This window comes from Monomorium pharaonis, chromosome 8 (genome assembly GCF_013373865.1).
Source record: "Monomorium pharaonis isolate MP-MQ-018 chromosome 8, ASM1337386v2, whole genome shotgun sequence".
NCBI classification, from domain to species: Eukaryota; Metazoa; Arthropoda; class Insecta; order Hymenoptera; family Formicidae; genus Monomorium; species Monomorium pharaonis.
In genome coordinates this window covers 13,872,118-13,891,065 of record NC_050474.1, presented here as the reverse complement: position 1 = coordinate 13,891,065, position 18,948 = coordinate 13,872,118, and the positions used below count along the sequence as shown (strand labels likewise).

The 18,948-nt window shown below is 32.5% G+C and overlaps 3 protein-coding genes across 15 annotated transcripts in view; 1 reads left to right on the top strand and 2 right to left on the bottom strand.

The window, feature by feature from the left end:
- Positions 1-5,497, bottom strand: part of LOC105837095 (solute carrier family 35 member F5) — a 56,829-nt gene extending 51,332 nt beyond the window's left edge. For 3 of the 10 annotated variants that reach the window (XM_036290576.1, XM_036290577.1, XM_036290578.1), the window contains exon 1: positions 5,241-5,497. The gene's annotated coding sequence lies outside the window, so the exon portion shown is untranslated. Of the gene's footprint in view, positions 1-5,225 lie in introns of all 10 variants that reach the window. The other 7 variants (XR_004964258.1, XR_004964259.1, XM_036290573.1 and 4 more) reach the window with 5 other exon arrangements.
- A 6,118-nt stretch (positions 5,498-11,615) lies between these two features.
- LOC118647081 lies at positions 11,616-12,296 on the bottom strand. Its single transcript, XM_036291288.1, has 2 exons — positions 12,271-12,296; positions 11,616-11,935 (listed from the first exon to the last, which is right to left on the bottom strand). The coding sequence occupies exons 1-2, from the start codon at positions 12,289-12,291 to the stop codon at positions 11,624-11,626; spliced, it is 333 nt and encodes a 110-aa protein (XP_036147181.1). The 5' UTR covers positions 12,292-12,296; the 3' UTR covers positions 11,616-11,623.
- Positions 12,297-14,415: 2,119 nt separating this feature from the next.
- Positions 14,416-18,948, top strand: part of LOC105833006 — a 173,078-nt gene continuing 168,545 nt past the window's right edge. Inside the window, exons 1-2 of one of the 4 annotated variants that reach the window (XM_036291334.1) lie at positions 14,416-14,635; positions 14,911-15,306. In XM_036291334.1, coding sequence (XP_036147227.1) covers positions 15,182-15,306 — 125 coding nt within the window. In that variant the 5' untranslated portion in view covers positions 14,416-14,635; positions 14,911-15,181. Of the gene's footprint in view, positions 14,644-14,910; positions 15,307-18,948 lie in introns of all 4 variants that reach the window. The other 3 variants (XM_012674395.3, XM_012674392.3, XM_012674393.3) reach the window with 3 other exon arrangements.

Below are 18,948 nucleotides of genomic sequence, written 5' to 3'. Positions count from 1 at the left end.
TCACCCCTTCTACATTTATGCCAAGTTTCATTAAAATCTGAATTTTCGAGTTCGCAAGGTTCCCTTGTTGGTCTATGTTACATCAAATAATATTTTAGTGACAAAACATAATTATCCTTTTTAAAAAAGGTAAAAAAGATGTGAGCTTCTTTAAGGAAAGACACAAATTCAAGATAATCGTTTTGATCAAATTCAACTTAGGCCTAGCTCCAAAACATACTCTAAAGAAAAATTTTATTAAAAAATTTATAGTATTATATCCGTTATATAAACTTTAGCTTCTTAGTAAAATTTTTCTCAAAAAGAAAGTTTTAAAATATAACCTTAAGTGGTATATAAACCTAAGTAGTTTATAAAAAAATACAAAATGCATGATATCCAAACAAAATTACCTTTTTCAAAGGGGTAAAAGAAAGCGCCAAGTGTGCGGTTTTCCTTCAATAAAAATATACAAAATTCAAGATAAAACTTTTGATCAACTTCAACCTAAGTAATATATGAAATAGAAAAAAATAATTTACTTATGTATCAAATAAGACATTTTTCATTAAATTCAATCTAAGTGATATATACATCAAATTCAATCTAAGTAATCTATAAACACTACAAAATGCGTGATTCCAACAAAATTACCTTTTTACAAAAGGTAAAAAAAGACGCCAAGTGTTTGATTTTTTCTTTAAGCAAAAAAATTATTGAATATTTCAACTTAAGTAATATAAGTAAAAAATCACAAATTCAAGATGAAACTTTTAATCAAATTCAACCTAAGTAGTATATACTTTTGGATGATTCAACCTAAGTATACTAAGTGTGTCAAATTCAACCTAAGTAATATATACTAAGTGTGTCAAATTTAACTTAATATATATTTCTACAAAAATAATATGTAAATATTTTGCGCCAATTAAAAGTGAATATTACAAAATGAGTGTTAAGTTTTTTCTCTACAAAAATAATGATATGAAGAAATATGCACCAATCTATAAAAATAGATGTTTATTCTTTGGCTGGCATTCATAGTTTGATTTTTCATTAAGCTTGTCTATCAGACTAGAGATTGATATTGGGATTGAATTAAAATATAATTAATTAGGAACAAAACCAATTAGAAATATATATTACTTAGGTTGAATTTGACACACTTAGTATATAATACTTAGGTTGAATCATCCAAAAGTTTATACCACTTAGGTTGAATTTAATTAAAAGTTTCATCTTGAATTTGTGATTTTTTCCTTATATTACTTAGGTTGAAACATTCAATAATTTTTTGCTTAAAGGAAAAACCAAATACTTGGCGCCTTTTTTTACCTTTTTTAAAAAGGTATTTATTTACATCAAATGCGAATTTCAAATGTAAATGTTTTCTAATATTGTTTGTAAAAGAACTTTTTAAAAAGAAGTTTTAGAAATGTTTGTCAACTAATGTTTTTAATATTATTTGATTAAATAATATAATTAATACTAATTTTATTTATTAATTTATTTATACATAAAACGTATTTCAGAAACACATACCTTTTGTTGATATAAATAATGTTTTATCAAATTTTCAACTAATATTACTTCTTGTCAATTAAATTGGACTCGATTAAAGAATATAGCAATTGATGTTCATAGAGGTCTCACAGATTTGTATGGTGTAATACTCGTTCGGCCCCATGCCGTTTAGCAATACTCGTCAAAGCGTCCAGCCGCTTGGTTGCGCCGCGCCTGTGGTTGGAAAATTCCAAAGGCTCACCATTTAAAAACTATTGACCCCTCAACATTTTGTTACTGACATTTTTAACAAAATGGCGGATGTACAAAGTCAAAGTTTTAATTTTTGCCAAAAATTGACAGTTTTTAATCCATAAAATTAAAACTATGCTATAAAAAACAAAATCCTTCGATCAAGAACTAGTTTTTTATATTGTTAAGAAGCACTAAGAATTTCAGAAAAATTGGTGCAATAGTTTTTGAGAAACCGTGGTCACCAACTTTGAAAACGTTGTTTTGAAAAAACATATTTAAAGTTTCAAGTGAATTACATGCGGAAATTTTTAACTTACACAAAATCATAAATTCCAGCTCCATACAAAAACCTTCAGTTGCACTTGTCGCTTCTAAAACGCTGATTTGACGTTGTCTACAAACTGACTGTATATAATTACTTAACACATATAATATTATTTTAATTCTCGAAAGCATTTTGACCCAAATATGATTGGTTCTTTTATCATCTATTCCCGTTTACTGCATGTGCAATAATTCACCTGGTCTTATATTATAGCAAATTTGAAATGCACACACTGTCATTTACTTGACACTACAAACGTTTCAAAGCATTTTAGTGACCAATTGGAACAAAAAATTTACGAATTGACCAATTAAAAAATGCTTTAAAGCGTTTCTAGCACCAAGTAGACCTTAGCCAGACTTGAGTACACTGATGTACCTTAAAATTGCTTTCATAGACACATTAAGATAAACTGCTTATGAGAACCAAAACCTTAGGTGGAAGTCTTCTCCACAAAAAAGACGAGGGAATGATTTTATAGGGAATGAATTAATAGAGCATTTTGCCCTCTAACACATAATAAGTTAGAGAGAGAAGATGCCCTACTAGTTTGTTTCTTTCTTTTCTTTGTGAAAGACACCCCCTTTCTCATAAGCAGTCTATCTTAATGTCTATAATTGCTATACAGTGTATAACATTAGGTACAAAAATCTTTTCTGTGGTTGCACTAGTATACATTAAAGACTTCATATATAAAACAACAGATATGTGTCATCTTTATATTTAGATTAGATTAGTGTATAGTAGATGAAGCCTTTAATGTGTACTAGTGCACTCACAAAAAAGATTTCTTACTAATGCTATTACTCTTTAATCTACCATAAAATAGGATAAATATAGTGCTAATCATATTTATTATCAAAGAAATATTTTATTCTTAAATAAAAAGTTCTTAAATCGAGACTAAAATAATTTTTTATGCTATCTTATTAATTGTCTTAGAATAATTTAGTAAATGTTAATTTGTGACAATCTTATGATATTCTAAATTTAAGAATAAACCAATCTAAAGATCTTAATCAAAATCTTAATTAAAAATATCTTAATCTTAATTAAAAATTTGAATTTAATATTTCTAGAAGAGACAGCTTCTTTACATTAATACCAACACTAACATATTAACGTATATACTATAATCCTCATTTATCTCAATTTCTTTTATAGACTGACATATTTCAGTCTAGTACATTATATGTCAACGGCAAAATCTTACTTTCTTTCGTGCTCTTGGCAAGCCCCTTTTATTTATTAGATAAAGCAATTTGTTTACACGAAAACACCATGAGAATGCCACATATATTCTAAACATAAAAATACATAAGCTTAAATTTATATATATTACTCTTCTCTCAAGACAATAAGTCAATCTTATTTAATTCAAAAAAGAAAAATAGAAATTTCTGATTTAATCTTAATCTTGTTTTTTTATCCTTTTTATACTACATGAGATTGTAATAAGATTAAATATATCAATATTTTTTGTCTTGGTATCAGAAATTTTTTCTGAAAAGGTATGCAATGGTGTGTTTAATCAAATTTATTACAACTTTAATCTTGGTTTTCCTCAATTTTTAGAATTGAAAAAAGCTAAACTAAGATTAAAGCTAAACCTTAGTATGAGTAAAAATGGACATATAATTATGTCTTGTGACTATTGTGTCAATTATGTTACTGTAGAATGTTGTCTGTTTTACCGACATTTTTTATTTAAACTAATCTTTCAATTGGCTTTATAGAATCGCAAAACTCTTACAAAATTGAACTCTACGTACCAAAATCTAGGGGAATTATTTTTGGTATGTAGAGCTGTCACTTGATGACAAAATTTGCTTAATATACAAAATCTATGATATGTACAAAATAAAAAATATTCCTCTAGAGATAACATATACGAACAATATTATGCAATTCAAATTAAGATTAAAAGATCTAGAAAAAAAAATTAGTTTTAATAACTTTTTATAACTGCAACTCCAGATATAGGTTAGAATGACTCTGAGTCATTCGTGCATCTCATTAACAAGATTTCGTATGTATTTCTTTTATAAATTGGGAAAATTTTTTTCCAGAATTAAAGTATTAACATGAATCTGTGAATTGGATTTCATACCAAACAATAACAAAATTTTTTAGAGTACTCTTTTTAACATCCTGTATGCGAATTTGCAATTATAAAAAATTAAAAGAACCAATCTCGTTTCTAGATTTTTAATCTTAGTATAAATTACACGATATTGTTCATGGCTGGTATTCATAATCGGGTCTTATATTTAAAATCATCTTAAGTACTGTTTTAAAATGCCATCAACCAATCACAGAGCCATATTAGCATCTTGAGACATTGTTTCAATCTTGAGGCCTGTTCTTTATCGCTGCACTACTGAACTGGTGCAACAAGTTAGAATAAGACAAATATATTTTTTCTTGTTCTAACTTATTGCACCAGTACAGCAGTGCAGCTACCAAGAACAAGCATTTGAAATAAGATTTGACTATGGGTCTGTTCGCGTCACATGCTCCAACATGCTCTTATTCACCCCAACTCACTCCAATACGTTGATTCCGATGACGCCAACCTATTAGAATGCGTTGGAGTGAGTAGGAGCATGTCGGGGCATGGCGACGCGAACAAACCATATGAATACTGGTCCATATGTTATCTTTGGAAAACTACAGTTTCACTTTATACATATGTATATGTCATAGATTTTGTATATTAAACAAATCATCAAATGAGTTTTACATACCATAAAACAATTTTTTTTTTGTTTTTTCATATAAAGTCGACTGTTTTGTTCTAGATTTTTATGTGTACTTTAATTCTGTAAAAAAACTTTAGCAATTTTATAAAACTAATTAAAAAATTAGTTCATTAAAAAAAGTCAGTAAAACAGACTGTAGGATCCCTTTAAAAGGAAAGTAATAATACAATTAAACATACATAGCTGTTTCTCTTTCTCTCCTTTTCTCTCTTTTTAATTTGACAGCCTTAAATACAAGTCTAATAATTAGATGGAGAAGAAACTAATTTCGCGCGCTAAACGCTACACTGCGTGAAAATATAAAATACTAGATGAGCACAAAACAAAACTGAATGTTAAGAGTATCAAAAAATGACAGTAAAACTTGTAATTTTTTCTCAACGTCACACAAGACACTTAACCTAATCTAACCTAACCGGCTATTTGCGGCTCCGGTCCCAGCCGATGTTGATCCCATATCACATTGTTCGCTCTTTTCCGCTAACGAGCGGGCTTCGTATCGGTTGATTTATCGACACTTTTCAAGAAGACAAAAGCTTACGTTGGTGTAACAAAACCACGGCAATTCCGTACAAATCTATCGCAATCTATGAGCGAAGACAGATAAGAGCGAGCCATCATCAATGCGGACAACGACGCCAGGCGGTCAGCTGCCGTGTCAAGCACCTACCTAAACAGTGTTGCCAAACATTTACTATTAAAAAAGCGCCAAAGTCACTTTCTAAAATCTCCATCCAATAGGGAGCGTTCTCACCATAGAGCTTGTATTAAGCCCTGTGCACAGTATATATATACTTATACTGTGCCCTGTGTACACGATGCAAGAAATTGGACAAAGTTATAGCACCAAGTTTTTGGAACTAGAAATTGTATCGTGTACACTAGTTTTTTTCTAACAATGAATTGAACACAGTTCTATTATGATAGTGTCCACAATGCAAGAACTGTCGCATAAAACTTGAACCAAATTTTTTTGTCGTGAATTTGGCCAAGAAATTGCACCAAACCAAGCGAAAAGTCGAATGCAGCATGTTGCATTTTATATATCAAAGAAAGCTGATTTGTAAAACAAGAACACTTTAAATCTATAAGTTAATTTGAATAAATATTATTATTTCATTTTTAAAGGTAAAGTTAATTGTGCAAGTAATGCCCAGTCTACAATGAGTCGTTGGTCGTTGGTCGTAAGAAATTTAACCAATTATGTTCGGTTATTCTTCTCTAAGATCAACTGTGATTGGTTAAATTTCTTACGACCAACGACCAACGACTCATTGTAGACTGGACATAATGGCAAATAAAGAAAATATTGTGAAAGGTTACGATCATACTCAGTCTGATCATACATCAGGTGGTTACACGACATTTTCCCAAAAAACTAGATGGAAAATGTTGGAAAAAAAAAGTTGAAAAATGTTTTATTAGTAAAATTAATTTAATATAATATAAATATAATTTAGTATAGTTTAATCCCACACAGTACACTTTATCCTGAGGATATCCCAAATTATCCCAGACAAACAAAGGCGATCCCACGGATATCTCAATGAGTAGCTCCCGGAATATCCTACAAAAATATCTTAAAATATCATAAAATATCTTAAGATATCATATGATGTCCCGTTAATATATTTCGATATCCCCCAAAAATATCTTAAAATATTATAAGATATTGTAAGATATTCTATTATATCATATCCTATTACATCCAGATAAAATCCCATCATATCTTTTATCTCTACAATTAATAGAGCGTAAATTAAGTGTAAAGGAAAAGTGAATTATAATATAATAAAAGAGTGACAAAAGCGCGCGTTAATTAAATCTCTAAGAAACGTAAATTAAAATAAAACATAAAGAAAGTACACTTATCGAAATAATGTGGTATATATTAATAATACTAAAAAATTATAAAAAAATGACATTAAAACATTTTTTTAATTTTATACAAACAAAGCAAAAACAAACTATTTAATAAGTTATTCCACATACTATTTTGCACGCATATGTAAAAATGAATAAAAAACTAAAACTTCATATTTATTCATAAAAATATAAGTTAACTATACATATTTCATCTTTCTGATAACATCTATTGTAATGATCTATAACAAATATTCCACACAGTACACTTTATTCTAAGATATCCCAAATTATCCCAGACAGACGAAGGCGATCCCACGGATATCTCAATGAGTAGCTCCCGGGATATCTTACAAAAATATTTTAAAATATCGTAAAATAGGGAGCGTCCCAGATGCGCACAGTAATAAACGGACACAGCAAGCTGAGTGAAACGGACACAGTAACAAACGGACACAGACCAAACGGACACAGTAATAAACGGACACAGCAGGCTGAGTGAAACGGACACAGACCAAACGGACACAGTAATAAACAGACACAGTAACAAACGGACACAGTAACAAACGGACACAGACCAAATGCGCACAGAGCGAAACGGACACAGTGCGAAACGGACACAGTAACAAACGGACACAGACCAAATGCGCACAGAGCGAAACGGACACAGTGCGAAACGGACACAGACCAAATGCGCACGGACCAAATGCACACGGACCAAATGCGCACACTGCACATGCGCACACTGCACGTGCGCACGGACCAAATGCAATCCATGTACATTGCAAGCAGAGTAAAGTCCACATAAATTAGCGACTTGGACGGGGTGGGTGCGGGAAGGGGGCCGAAGGCCCCCCTTGTACCCCCCCCCGTGTGTGTGTGTGTGTGTGTGTGTGTGTGTGTGTGTGTGTGTGTGTGTGTGTGTGTGCGCGTGCAAAGCATTCACTGCATCACATGGGTTTGCGACTTTTCGTGTATGCATTTGGTCTGTGCGCATGTGCAGTGTGCGCATTTGGTCTGTGTTCGTTTCGCACTGTGTCCGTTTCGCTCTGTGCGCATTTGATCTGTGTCCGTTTGTTACTGTGTCCGTTTCGCACTGTGTCCGTTTCGCTCTGTGCGCATTTGGTCTGTGTCCGTTTGTTACTGTGTCCGTTTCGCACTGTGTCCGTTTCGCTCTGTGCGCATTTGGTCTGTGTCCGTTTGTTACTGTGTTCGTTTCGCACTGTGTCCGTTTGTTACTGTGTCCGTTTCGCACTGTGTCCGTTTATTACTGTGTCCGTTTGGTCTGTGTCCGTTTGTTACTGTGTCCGTTTCACTCAGCTTGCTGTGTCCGTTTATTACTGTGCGCATCTGGGACTCACTCTTTTTGGAGGGGAAGAAAAATCCTCTTCAGAATCTAAATATTTGTTATAAAAAATAACATTTATTATTTTTTTTTGTAATAGTAGTATATATTTTTTTCTGTATAATAACTTACCTAAATGAGAAGAGGAAGCTTTTGATATTAATTGATTATCACAATCTATATCATCAAACATAGTTAAAGATGCACTTTTTATTTCAACTAATTTGGATATATTAGTATTTTCTGTTATTGGCGCATTTGAAAATGTAGTTGTTGGATAATTTAACAAAGATACTTCTGATGAAGTTGTTACGTTAATTGTTGTCACATCAGAGATCTTTTTGTTCGGTACAATTCCAGAAGGTAACTTCCATTTCTCCTGTATAATTAAATTTTGAGGTAACTTGAAATGAAGTGAACAAATAAATAAACGAGATACATCATCTCCTTCCTGCAATTCGCAAGCTTCGACTCATTTTTTACGCATTTTTGGTCTTTTTGGAAATCTAAAAATTAATTTAATTTTTATTTCTTAAGCAATAGTATACTTGATTTTATTATTTTTCAGTTAATTTACTTGTGTAAAGAAATATTTTCCGCTTTTGATGTAAATCTTCCACATATGTAACACGATCGCATTGTTTCCAATTGCACATACAGTTCATGTAATGAAAGTAAACAAAAATATTAACCTAATCTTACGTCGTGTTTAAATTTGTGGCGCTGGCAGCATTTTAATTCATTAAAACGCGCGCATGCGCATGTGACTCATAGTACACGAATTGTGGAAGTGAGAGATTGCCTATGGGTGTTTACGATAATAGCTATCCGAGTAATTTTCTCTAGGACCGAAATATATGATAAGCACAACCATCTACTATCATCATGATTCGTGACAACTCAATGCTGTCCGGTATAGCCAAATCATCACGAGCAAGTTGTGAGTTGCGAGTTCCGTGAGTTTGTAGCAGGTAACCTAAAAAGTACGACATAAATAATTTGATTATTACAATTAAAAATAATCTGTTTTTAATGTATGGTAAGATTATTAACTTCATTAAAATAGTAATTATATAACACAATCATGTATTTTTAAAGTATTGTCTAAAGTAATATTAAAGAGATTATTTTATTTACAAATATTTTATTTATTAATTTGTCTATCAAGTTTCTATTATAACGTATATCTAACGCATATCTAACGTATATCTGTTTACAGTATATCTTAATTTACTATGCACTTGTATTACAAATTAAAAAAATTTATTGTAAACATTATTATTAGTTTCACATTAGTGAAATATTCATGCATAATATTTATACATAAAAATATATGATTTTTTAAAATAATGATAACACCATGCAACTTATCATTAACAGTTGTTACAAGAAAGAAAAATATTTATACTTAAATTTTTATTTTACTTGTAATCTAAAAAATATTATTAATAATGATTTATTTAGTAATTTTACATAATTTATCTCATTTGTTTCAAAGTGTTAACACCATCCGTTTAATAAAAGATGACTTTTCTAATATATATGTTAGTTAATAAATAATAACATTTATTGAGAATCAATGTTTAATTAAAATATTATATTAGGTTTTGAAATAATACTGTTATGATAGAAACTTGATAGACAAAATAAATATTTGTAAATAAAATAATCTCTGATATTACTTTAGACAATACTTTAAAAATACATGATTGTGTTATATAATTACTATTTTAATGAAGTTAATAATCTTACCATACATTAAAAACAGATTATTTTTAATTGTAATAATCAAATTATTTATGTCGTACTTTTTAGGTTACCTGCTACAAACTCACGGAACTCGCAACTCACAACTTGCTCGTGATGATTTGGCTATACCGGACAGCATTGAGTTGTCACGAATCATGATGATAGTAAATGGTTGTGCTTATCATATATTTCGGTCCTAGAGAAAATTACTCGGATAGCCATTATCGTAAACACCCTATATCTCTGCACCGTGGTGTTGTCGCTCGTATTTCAGCTTGACTAGCAATATAGTAGACTGGTATTCATAGTCAAATCTTAAATTTAAGATCATCTTAAGTACTGCCTTAAGATGCCATCAGCCAATCACAGAGCCGTATTAGCATCTTAAGACATTGCTTGAGACAATCTTTAAATAAGATTTGACTATGAATACCGGCCGTAGTATTACATATATGGTATTATAATATATGTAAAACATTATGTTAGTGTAACGTCCGGGTCTAGGGATATTTCTTCTCAATGTGTGCGTCGCGACGCCTCGGTCGCCTGACCGACGCGGGAGCTCTCCTTTCAAATTTCGGGCAGCCCGCTTACACGAACTCTACCCGGGTATGGCGAGAGCTTGTTGCCGATGGAAAACCTTGTAGGATTTGGTTAGTATGACCTTGATGTAGTTAAGATTAATGAATCTGGATATATATATATATGTATATATTTATTAATAAAACAACGTATAGGATTATTACATGTATTATTTAATTCTCTGGAGGAAATATAATAATCTGTGCTACTGCATCGCTATAGTATTCCGCAGTTGGATCTAAACCCCTACAGCATGAAATATTGCTGCAACGTTGCAGAAATATTATTTTGCAAGATTGGAATATTGCAGAAAATATTGCTGCAATATTGCAGCAATATTCCTATGTCCGCTCCAAAACAATATTGTGCAATATGTCTGCAATATTTCTGCAATATTCCCCGTAAGATTTCTGTAATATTTCAGCAATATTGCTGCAATATTTCTTGTAAGATTGCTGTAATATTTCTGAAACGTTAATGCGCAATATGAAGGAAATGTTGCAGGTGGTTAAATTAATCAAATAATATGTAAGATGTGTATTATACGAAAAACGGAAAATGAATTTATTGTCATACCGTTACGGCACAATAATTAAAAAAATTATTAATTAAAAAAGTAATTAATTAAATTAACATACACCAACGGATATCGAATATCGTTCCATTCTAGATTTAAGTAAGCATTGGAATGAAGCAAGTCCAGAAAATGCCCATCCTGATCAATTTATACGCTAGAATTACACATGCATGTATGGTTCACACATGTTTAATTAATGTATTATATATATAAGTCAGAGTGAATATCTTCTGGACTTGCTTCACTCAATCTAGTATGGGACGCAACGCTGTCGTGATTACAGAATTTGTTGCACATCTATGTATCTTTTAGCTCTAATCTTACATAAAAATTTAAAATAAAAATATCCTGCTCTATTTTTTTATTTGTCCCTTAAAACTATGTAAAATATTACTTATTGTTAGTTCTAGATTAAGAAATACGGATTATACGGAAATAAATTTTGCACGGTTGCAATATAATATTGCCACGATATTGTGCAATATCTGTTAGGAAATATTACATTTGTAATATTGCTACAATATTGCACAACATCTGCTAAGAAATATTACATTTGTAATATTGCTGCAATATTGTGCAACATTTGCTAGGGAATATTATATTTGTAATATTGCTACAATATTTCTGCAATATTGGTTATATTATGCACTATTGCAATATTTCTGCAACGTTGCAGCAATATTTCATGCTGTAGGGGAAGGTTCCAACTCCGGAGAATCGTGATCGGAATCGCTAAGCGTGATTATTTCGGGCGCGTTAGACGTTAACTGGTTATAGTTTTCCAAAGGGACGGTGTCTTCTTGGAACAGATCAAGGGAAGAGATTGCTCTTCCTGGCGGAGCGTCTGTGACTGGAGGAGGAAGGGGGGTGTGTTCCAGCGGGTAGCCCACGAAATTCTCAATCTCCTCGAAAGCCCGCTCTAGGGCTTTTTGTTGAGCCTTGAGGATTTTTGCTCTTTTCTTTTTCCCAGCGCGGTGGCGATTCTTCTTGATGGTCTACAAATAAACGCTTGGTTAAGCGAGTGAACGCTTAGTTAAGCATCTTTCTGCGTCAAGGGAAATTAGGGCCGTCGAGTATATTCGTGCTTGTGAATGATTAACTAACTTATATCGCTGGCAAGCGATAGAACGCTCGCTAGCGGAATCTACGGTTTTGTTCTTATATCGCTGGCAAGCGATAGAACGCTCGCTAGCGGAATCTACAGTTTTGTTCACTTATGTCGCTGGCAAGCGATAGAACGCTCGCTAGCGGAATCTACAGTTTCGTTGAGCACGAATATACCGGCTTTTCTAATTTCACCGACGATGTTTTAATCACTGAGTCTACTCACTTTAGGTGTTGTAGAATTCATCGCGGCACAAGGGAGGGAAGAGGGTTGTACCTAGAGGAGTTGTTTATAATTATTTGGAAAATGAAGCCGACAATTAATCCTTATCGAAAGGATTCTTTATAGTATGGCACAGTTCAATTTCGGAAAATATTCTAGGGAGCGAAAGTAAACAATAATTAATTAGCACTCACGAGTTATAATATAGATTGAAGCAATAGTTTGGTCCACTAATAGTTAAATGGTTAATGTGGGTTGACAGTTGAAGATGGTCGCAGAGATATGTTGGTGATAGCAGTCTGTCGGAGCACGCACTGGTTAACTTAATTAACAATGAGTTGATCGCGAAGTACGAGAGAGGTTGCAGATAACTTGAAGATTGAAGAGTGACGCGTGACCGAGAACTAATGACTGACTTAATCGCTGAATTGGTACTGAACGAGTGTCGAAAAAATACTGAGTGAAATGAATGAAATGAATGAATGATCCGGCGTCTGTGCGCGGGTTTAAATAGGGCGCGGACAAAGGGATCGAGCAAAATCGGCGCTGCGCTCAGCGGCCGCTAGCGCTCCGGAGTAGGGAACACGCGCGAAGCGCAAGAGTCGGTAAGAGTGGGAGTGATTCGGCGGCTTGGCGGGAACCGAGTTTCGGGGGTCGCTGATAAGGCGCGTGAGACCGTTTGCACGTGTGCGGATGTTTATCGGAGATATCTCGTCTAGGATTTCGTCGATCATTTGATCCGGGATACTTTTCGGCTAGGATCGCTTTCACTATCAAATATCTCGCCGGTTTATCAATCTTAATTATTTCTTGGGCGCGACATCTCGTCGCCAACGTGAAATGGATATATCTTACGAACTGTTTATGTTAAATGCCTAGCTATGGTTCACCTGATCTTCCGACACGCAGTCCGGATATTACGCGGATTAATTTCGTATTGTATTTCTTTAGGCGCGACATCCTGTCGCCGTCGTGTTGATAATAGCAGATTTTGTTTTAGAACCGTTCCGTTTGAATCTTTGAGGATTCAGTTGACGAGATATCATTTCTTTAATCATCCGACAGTGCACGTGCAAGGGCCTTTACAAATATCCGGTTCTTATTTATCTTACAGTTAATTAATCCTCGACGAACCCATAAGCAATACGAGAGTAAGAATTTAGAAGTTTAAACGATCCGATTGCCTATGCGTTCGTACCGATAAGAAAGTTAAAATAATGCTAGATAACTTAAAGTATACATATATGTAATATATGATTTTTATATATATATGTACGTAATTTTAAAGTACGATTAAGTGCTTAATATTTGAATTATTATTATATAATGACGACTTAAACGAAAGTAAGAATGAGCCATAGAAACGCATTACTGAGTAAGGTAACTCAGCGCGCATGCATCTGGACAAGTTTCGCGAGAAAACTTTTGGACAAAATTTTCCGGACGCTGGGACGTTACATTAGTTACTTGCTAGTTTGAAGAAAAATGGCGGACGTGAGAATACCTACTTTTTTAGTGCTCTAGTTTACACCGAGCACTTGGTACGCGTATCAAATAGTAAATAACTAGTGAATGTGTTTAATCATTGGCTGATCAGCTTAAATTCACTACTTGATACGCGTACCAAGTGCTCGGTGTAAACTAGTAGAATGCTTGAGCTTAAGATCGGTCTATGGCCGGTATTCATAGTCGGATCTTATATTTAAGATCATCTTAAGTACTGTCTTAAGATGCCATCAGCCAATCACAGAGTCGTATTAGCATCTTAAGACATTGCTTGAGACGATCTTGAAATAAGATTTGACTATGAATACCGGCCTATGAATCCCGTCCCTAGGGTTCTCGTCTCAAGTGGTCTGTTCTTTTTAGCTGCACTGTTGCACTGGTGCAATAAGTTGGAATGAGAAAAATGGTTTGTTCTTTTTCGCTGCACTGTTACACTGGTGCAATAAGTTAGAGTGAGAAAAAATAAATTTGTCTTACTCTAATCTGTTGCACCAGTGCAGCAGTACAGCGAAAAAGAACAAGCCAAAAATATACTTCTCTTACTTTAACTTATTGCACCGGTGCAACAGTGCAGCTAGAAAGAACAGATCAAAGAATAGACCCCCAGTGCTGGCCTGCTGGCATTCCTCCTCCATGTATATATATACTCAAAGGCTGGAGCCAAGCGGTCAATCCGTCCCAATCCGTCCATTCTACAAATCTACATGTCGATGGTGGTCGATGGTAGTTCCTCCTATTATTCTTTATTCTGCTTTCGAGGATATTGTGGTTAGGTGATTATTTTTCCATGTTGATGAAAATAGAAATAGGAACTACTTTGGTTGTTATAGTAGACTTTCGTCGAAAATGACTTGATAACGAGGTAATACGGTAATAAGAAACTTTTATATCTTACAATATTAATATAATGCGAACATAATTGTCTTAAGAGAGATTGCTTAATAATAGATCTCCTTTAACTGTGTTATATTATGCTTATGTGTATTTTTATCAATATTAATAGACTTTGATTTCTGTTTAATTTAATTCTTATCTTTTTCTAATTTTATTACATACAAAAGTAAGGAAAAAATAGTATATAAAAATAGTAATTTACATGAAAATCGGAAAGTTAATATTTTGTCAAAATTTTTATAGGTTGAAGGTTTTAAGTGAAAGGAAATAAAATTTCTAATGTGATAATTCTCTTAAAAAAAGTGCAATTTTGAGAGAACAGATGTTGGTCATTCAAGTGTCAAACATTGCTGTGAAGAAACCAAATCAAATTGATGCGGTAGACATTGGAGATATTAGTATACTTGAGTGCATTTTATATTGCATTAAGGTTATGTTGCATGTGATGGATTGATGGCAATGTGGTTTTGGGTGTTTTAAAACCCGAGAACGTGTCTAGTTGGAAATCTATAATATGCTACATTCTGTCCTTGAGGAGAAAGATGCCTGGTGTTACTGGGTTGTCTCAGTTGGTGCCCTGCTTTCATTTCTTGGCCTTGTTGCTGCCTGTATTTGCAGTTGTCGACGAAATCAGAATAAGTAAATATAATAGTAATTTGTTGTTGTATATTTGTATTGTATATTTTAATTGTGGTTTATTAATATTTTTTGTGAATAAAATGTTTAGGCTTTGGCTGTTTTTTGGCCAACATCAATATTATCTTGGAGGAAGTTCTGAGATAATATTGTATGCATCCATGTATGTGTGTGTGTGTGTGTGTGTGTGTGTGTGTGTGTGTGTGCGTGCGCGCGTGCGTGTGTGTATGCGTGCGTGCGTACTTGCGTGTGTGTGTGTGTGTGTGTGTGTGTGTGTGAGTTATTAAATTGGTTATCAAATAATTAATATTCTGACATTCTAATTTAATTTAAAAGCTGCATTCTAACAAGGAATATGTTATGGGCATCTGATGTCAATTTGATTTTTCATGAAATTATGTTGTTAAACATAAAAATCAAAGAGATTTTTTTTATGTGTTGAATTTTATGTTTAGAGGGTGACATTCCTTTGAAAGTAGGAAATATTTTGTTAAACAAAAAAATGAAAAAAGTTTTTTACAACTTTAAAAAATACTCTTGAAACTGTACAACTTTTATTAAAAAAATTTTTTTCTATTTTTTATATTTATGATGGTATATGTTCCAAAAGGGAAAAATCGTTTTTTTGAAGAGGTGTTTCACTCTCTAAACATAAAATTCCACACAAAAAAAAATATGTGTCTCTTTGATTTATTTGTTCAACAACATATAATGGAGAATCAAATTGGCGTCAGACATCCATGACACTTCTCTTGTAAAACCAAAAATAACAGCATATTGTTTACAAAATTAAAAAATATATGTAAAATTAAAAAAAAAAGAAATCTTATTTGGACATTAAGATTAATTGTCTCCATTTTAATTATATTGTACATATTACAGTATCTCAATTATTGTTATTGTATTATAAAATTTATATATATATGTATAATACATTTTTTTAACATGTCAGAATATTATAATATTTATCGCAAATATAGATTGCAAATATTAAAAAATTACAATAAAAATAAATATATAATATAATAAAATATAATATATTAAATATTGTGAACATAATATATTAAAGTATTTCTGATATTTAATTTATTAAGGAATAAAAAGTATTTTAGAAATAATATTTAATACTAAATTTATTATATTTACAGGATTATAGTTAGAAATATTTTAAAAACATTTTCTTTATTTCAATAAGTTTTTATTAATACTTTAAAAAAATGACAATTTTTTAAATAACCTGTTGACCATTTTCTATGGATGGAGTTCATAGATCGATCTTATTCAAGATCAATCTTAAGTACAACCTTAAGACATCAATACTGTTATTTCATTGGTTAAGTCTTAAGTCTGCTCGTGGCTTGACTTAAGACAATTCTTGAACTTAAGATTGGTCTATGAATTCCACCCTATAAAGTTTTAGCCTGGGAGGTGGTGACAAAAAAGTGTCAGCAATTTACTTAGTCTTGGAGCAAAGTGATTTCTCTTGTTTTAATAGTGTTGTAGATGAAATGCAGAGTCTGACTAGCATGTCACACTGGAATGGATGTCATGACGTCTTTGATCTTGTTGTAAAAACACTTATGTCGGAATAATTTGCTTAGTACTGAACTTAAATATTTATTGTTTTTTTGTATAAAAAACTTTTAACAGAGTCTAGTATGCAATTGGCACTAGAAAATGTGTTTAGCATTCTCCCAAAGTAAAAAATTGATATGTAGAATCATTTGGTTAGAGCTGTAACTTATCAAGATGATAGTTGAAATATTTAAAATTATAATAAAATGAGTCCACTAATAGTGGCTGGGAAATTGATCTGGCAGCCTTTTTAATGTTGTTGTACCATGCGCGCTGGTAGCTCGTATTTCTGAATACACAGTACTCATTGAAAAAGATTTTATTAGAGTTTGTTCAAGGAAAAACGTTAACAATTTTGTGTTTATTATATATTGTGTTTATTATTTACATATGAGTAGTGGATTGACTACATGTAATTAACCTTCCTTCTACACACTGGGTTACGGTAATCCAGGCTGATTATGAAATACCCGCTTCTTAAAAGTATTTAGCAAGGGGGTGCTGGGACTGAGGGAGGGAGTGGAGCTGTGCTCTACTTACTCCTCTTTGGGCGTTATCAATGTTCTGAAAGCATCAGAAGTAAGAGGAGTGTTGGCAGACGGGATGGAATTTTTGCGTATGCGTGGCGAATGCAAGACTCATTTTTCAGTGCTCAATGAAATAGCTACTACAAGAGAAAAAATATGCCTGTAGTTGCCCGTAATAAACTGCATAAAAATAAAAACGTAATATAAAACGTAAAAAGATATATAATTAACGCACATAACTATAAAGTGTAATTACTGGAAAACGGAGAGTTACAAAAAGTTTATGCAAAATACACACACACACACATACACACACACACACACACACACACACACACACACACACACACACACGCACACACACACAAACACGCGCGCGCGCGCGCGCGAACACACCACACTGTTTATTAAAAAAAAAATTTATTTGGCAGAAATATTATGATAGAATATCAACATTTGTTGCTAAGCTAACAAAAACTTTATCGCTATCCTTTACAAAACAAAAATACACTTACAAAATTATATATAAACATTTTTTTACACGTATGTAACCTCTTGTGTGAGTATTCCGTCTCATCTGTCAACATTAAGTAGGAGTATCAAAAGTGTGTGTGTGTGCGTGCGTGCGTGCGTGTGTGCGTAACTTATTGTTAGAGTTACTAAGTGTGTAGGGAACATAACAAAAAGTGGAAAAGTTCCTTATTTGAAATGTAAGTAAAAGTGAATTTTTTTGTTAATTAAGTATCATTTATCGATATAGTACTTATATATTTATATGTTATATATAAAAATATAGATCAACCATGTAGGAGAGTACATAGGCGACGTAACGCTTCACTGTAGAGATGCGCGGTATTTACTTTTAATATCGATATTATTATACCGATTTTATCGGAATTGCAAATATTATATGTGCAATATATCAAGTTAAAGGGCTACATACACCCAGAGACGTAAAAAATAGGCCTTTTTCTCGATTTTTTTTTCCGAAACATAATGTACGTAATTATCCTAGTTGTTTTTACTTTAAAATACATTCTTAAAACATGTTTCAGAATAAATTTGAACTAAAAATATTTAAAAATGGCGGAGATATTGTCCTCGTCACAAGACCTTGTTGAAAAAAGGTGCTGCGCGGTACCAATTGCAGCTCGTACAGGACTTATCTGAAACAGACCAGTCTAGAATTTTCTTAAACTGTATGAAATTATCTAGTCTTTATCGTGGCCGATTTTTAAAATATCGATTTTTGGCCGTTTAAGGAAAAAAAGCGATTTTTTAGGATAAAAATCGGTCGTTTTCTTAACTATAAAAAAAAGTAAGGGCTCTGAAAGAACTGCCACATTAAAGACTGCCTTTTTCAATGTAGATTAAGCGCTCCAAATTTCAAGTAAATCGGTTCAGCCATTTTCGAGATATTTTTGGTACGCGTTTTGAAAACATGGTTTCGAGAAAAATGCGTTTAAAGTTTGACATTCGGTTAAAACATAGATAATTTTTTTAACTTACATGGAGTCATTCACTCCATCATACAGTGAACCCT

Excerpts from the sequence above, each read along its gene's own strand:
- LOC118647081 (XM_036291288.1), bottom strand. The coding sequence starts at position 12,291 with ATGAATTCTACAACACCTAAA. Across the intron at positions 11,936-12,270 it reads TGAATTCTACAACACCTAAA|ACCATCAAGAAGAATCGCCA; the intron begins GTGAGTAGACTC and ends GTTTATTTGTAG.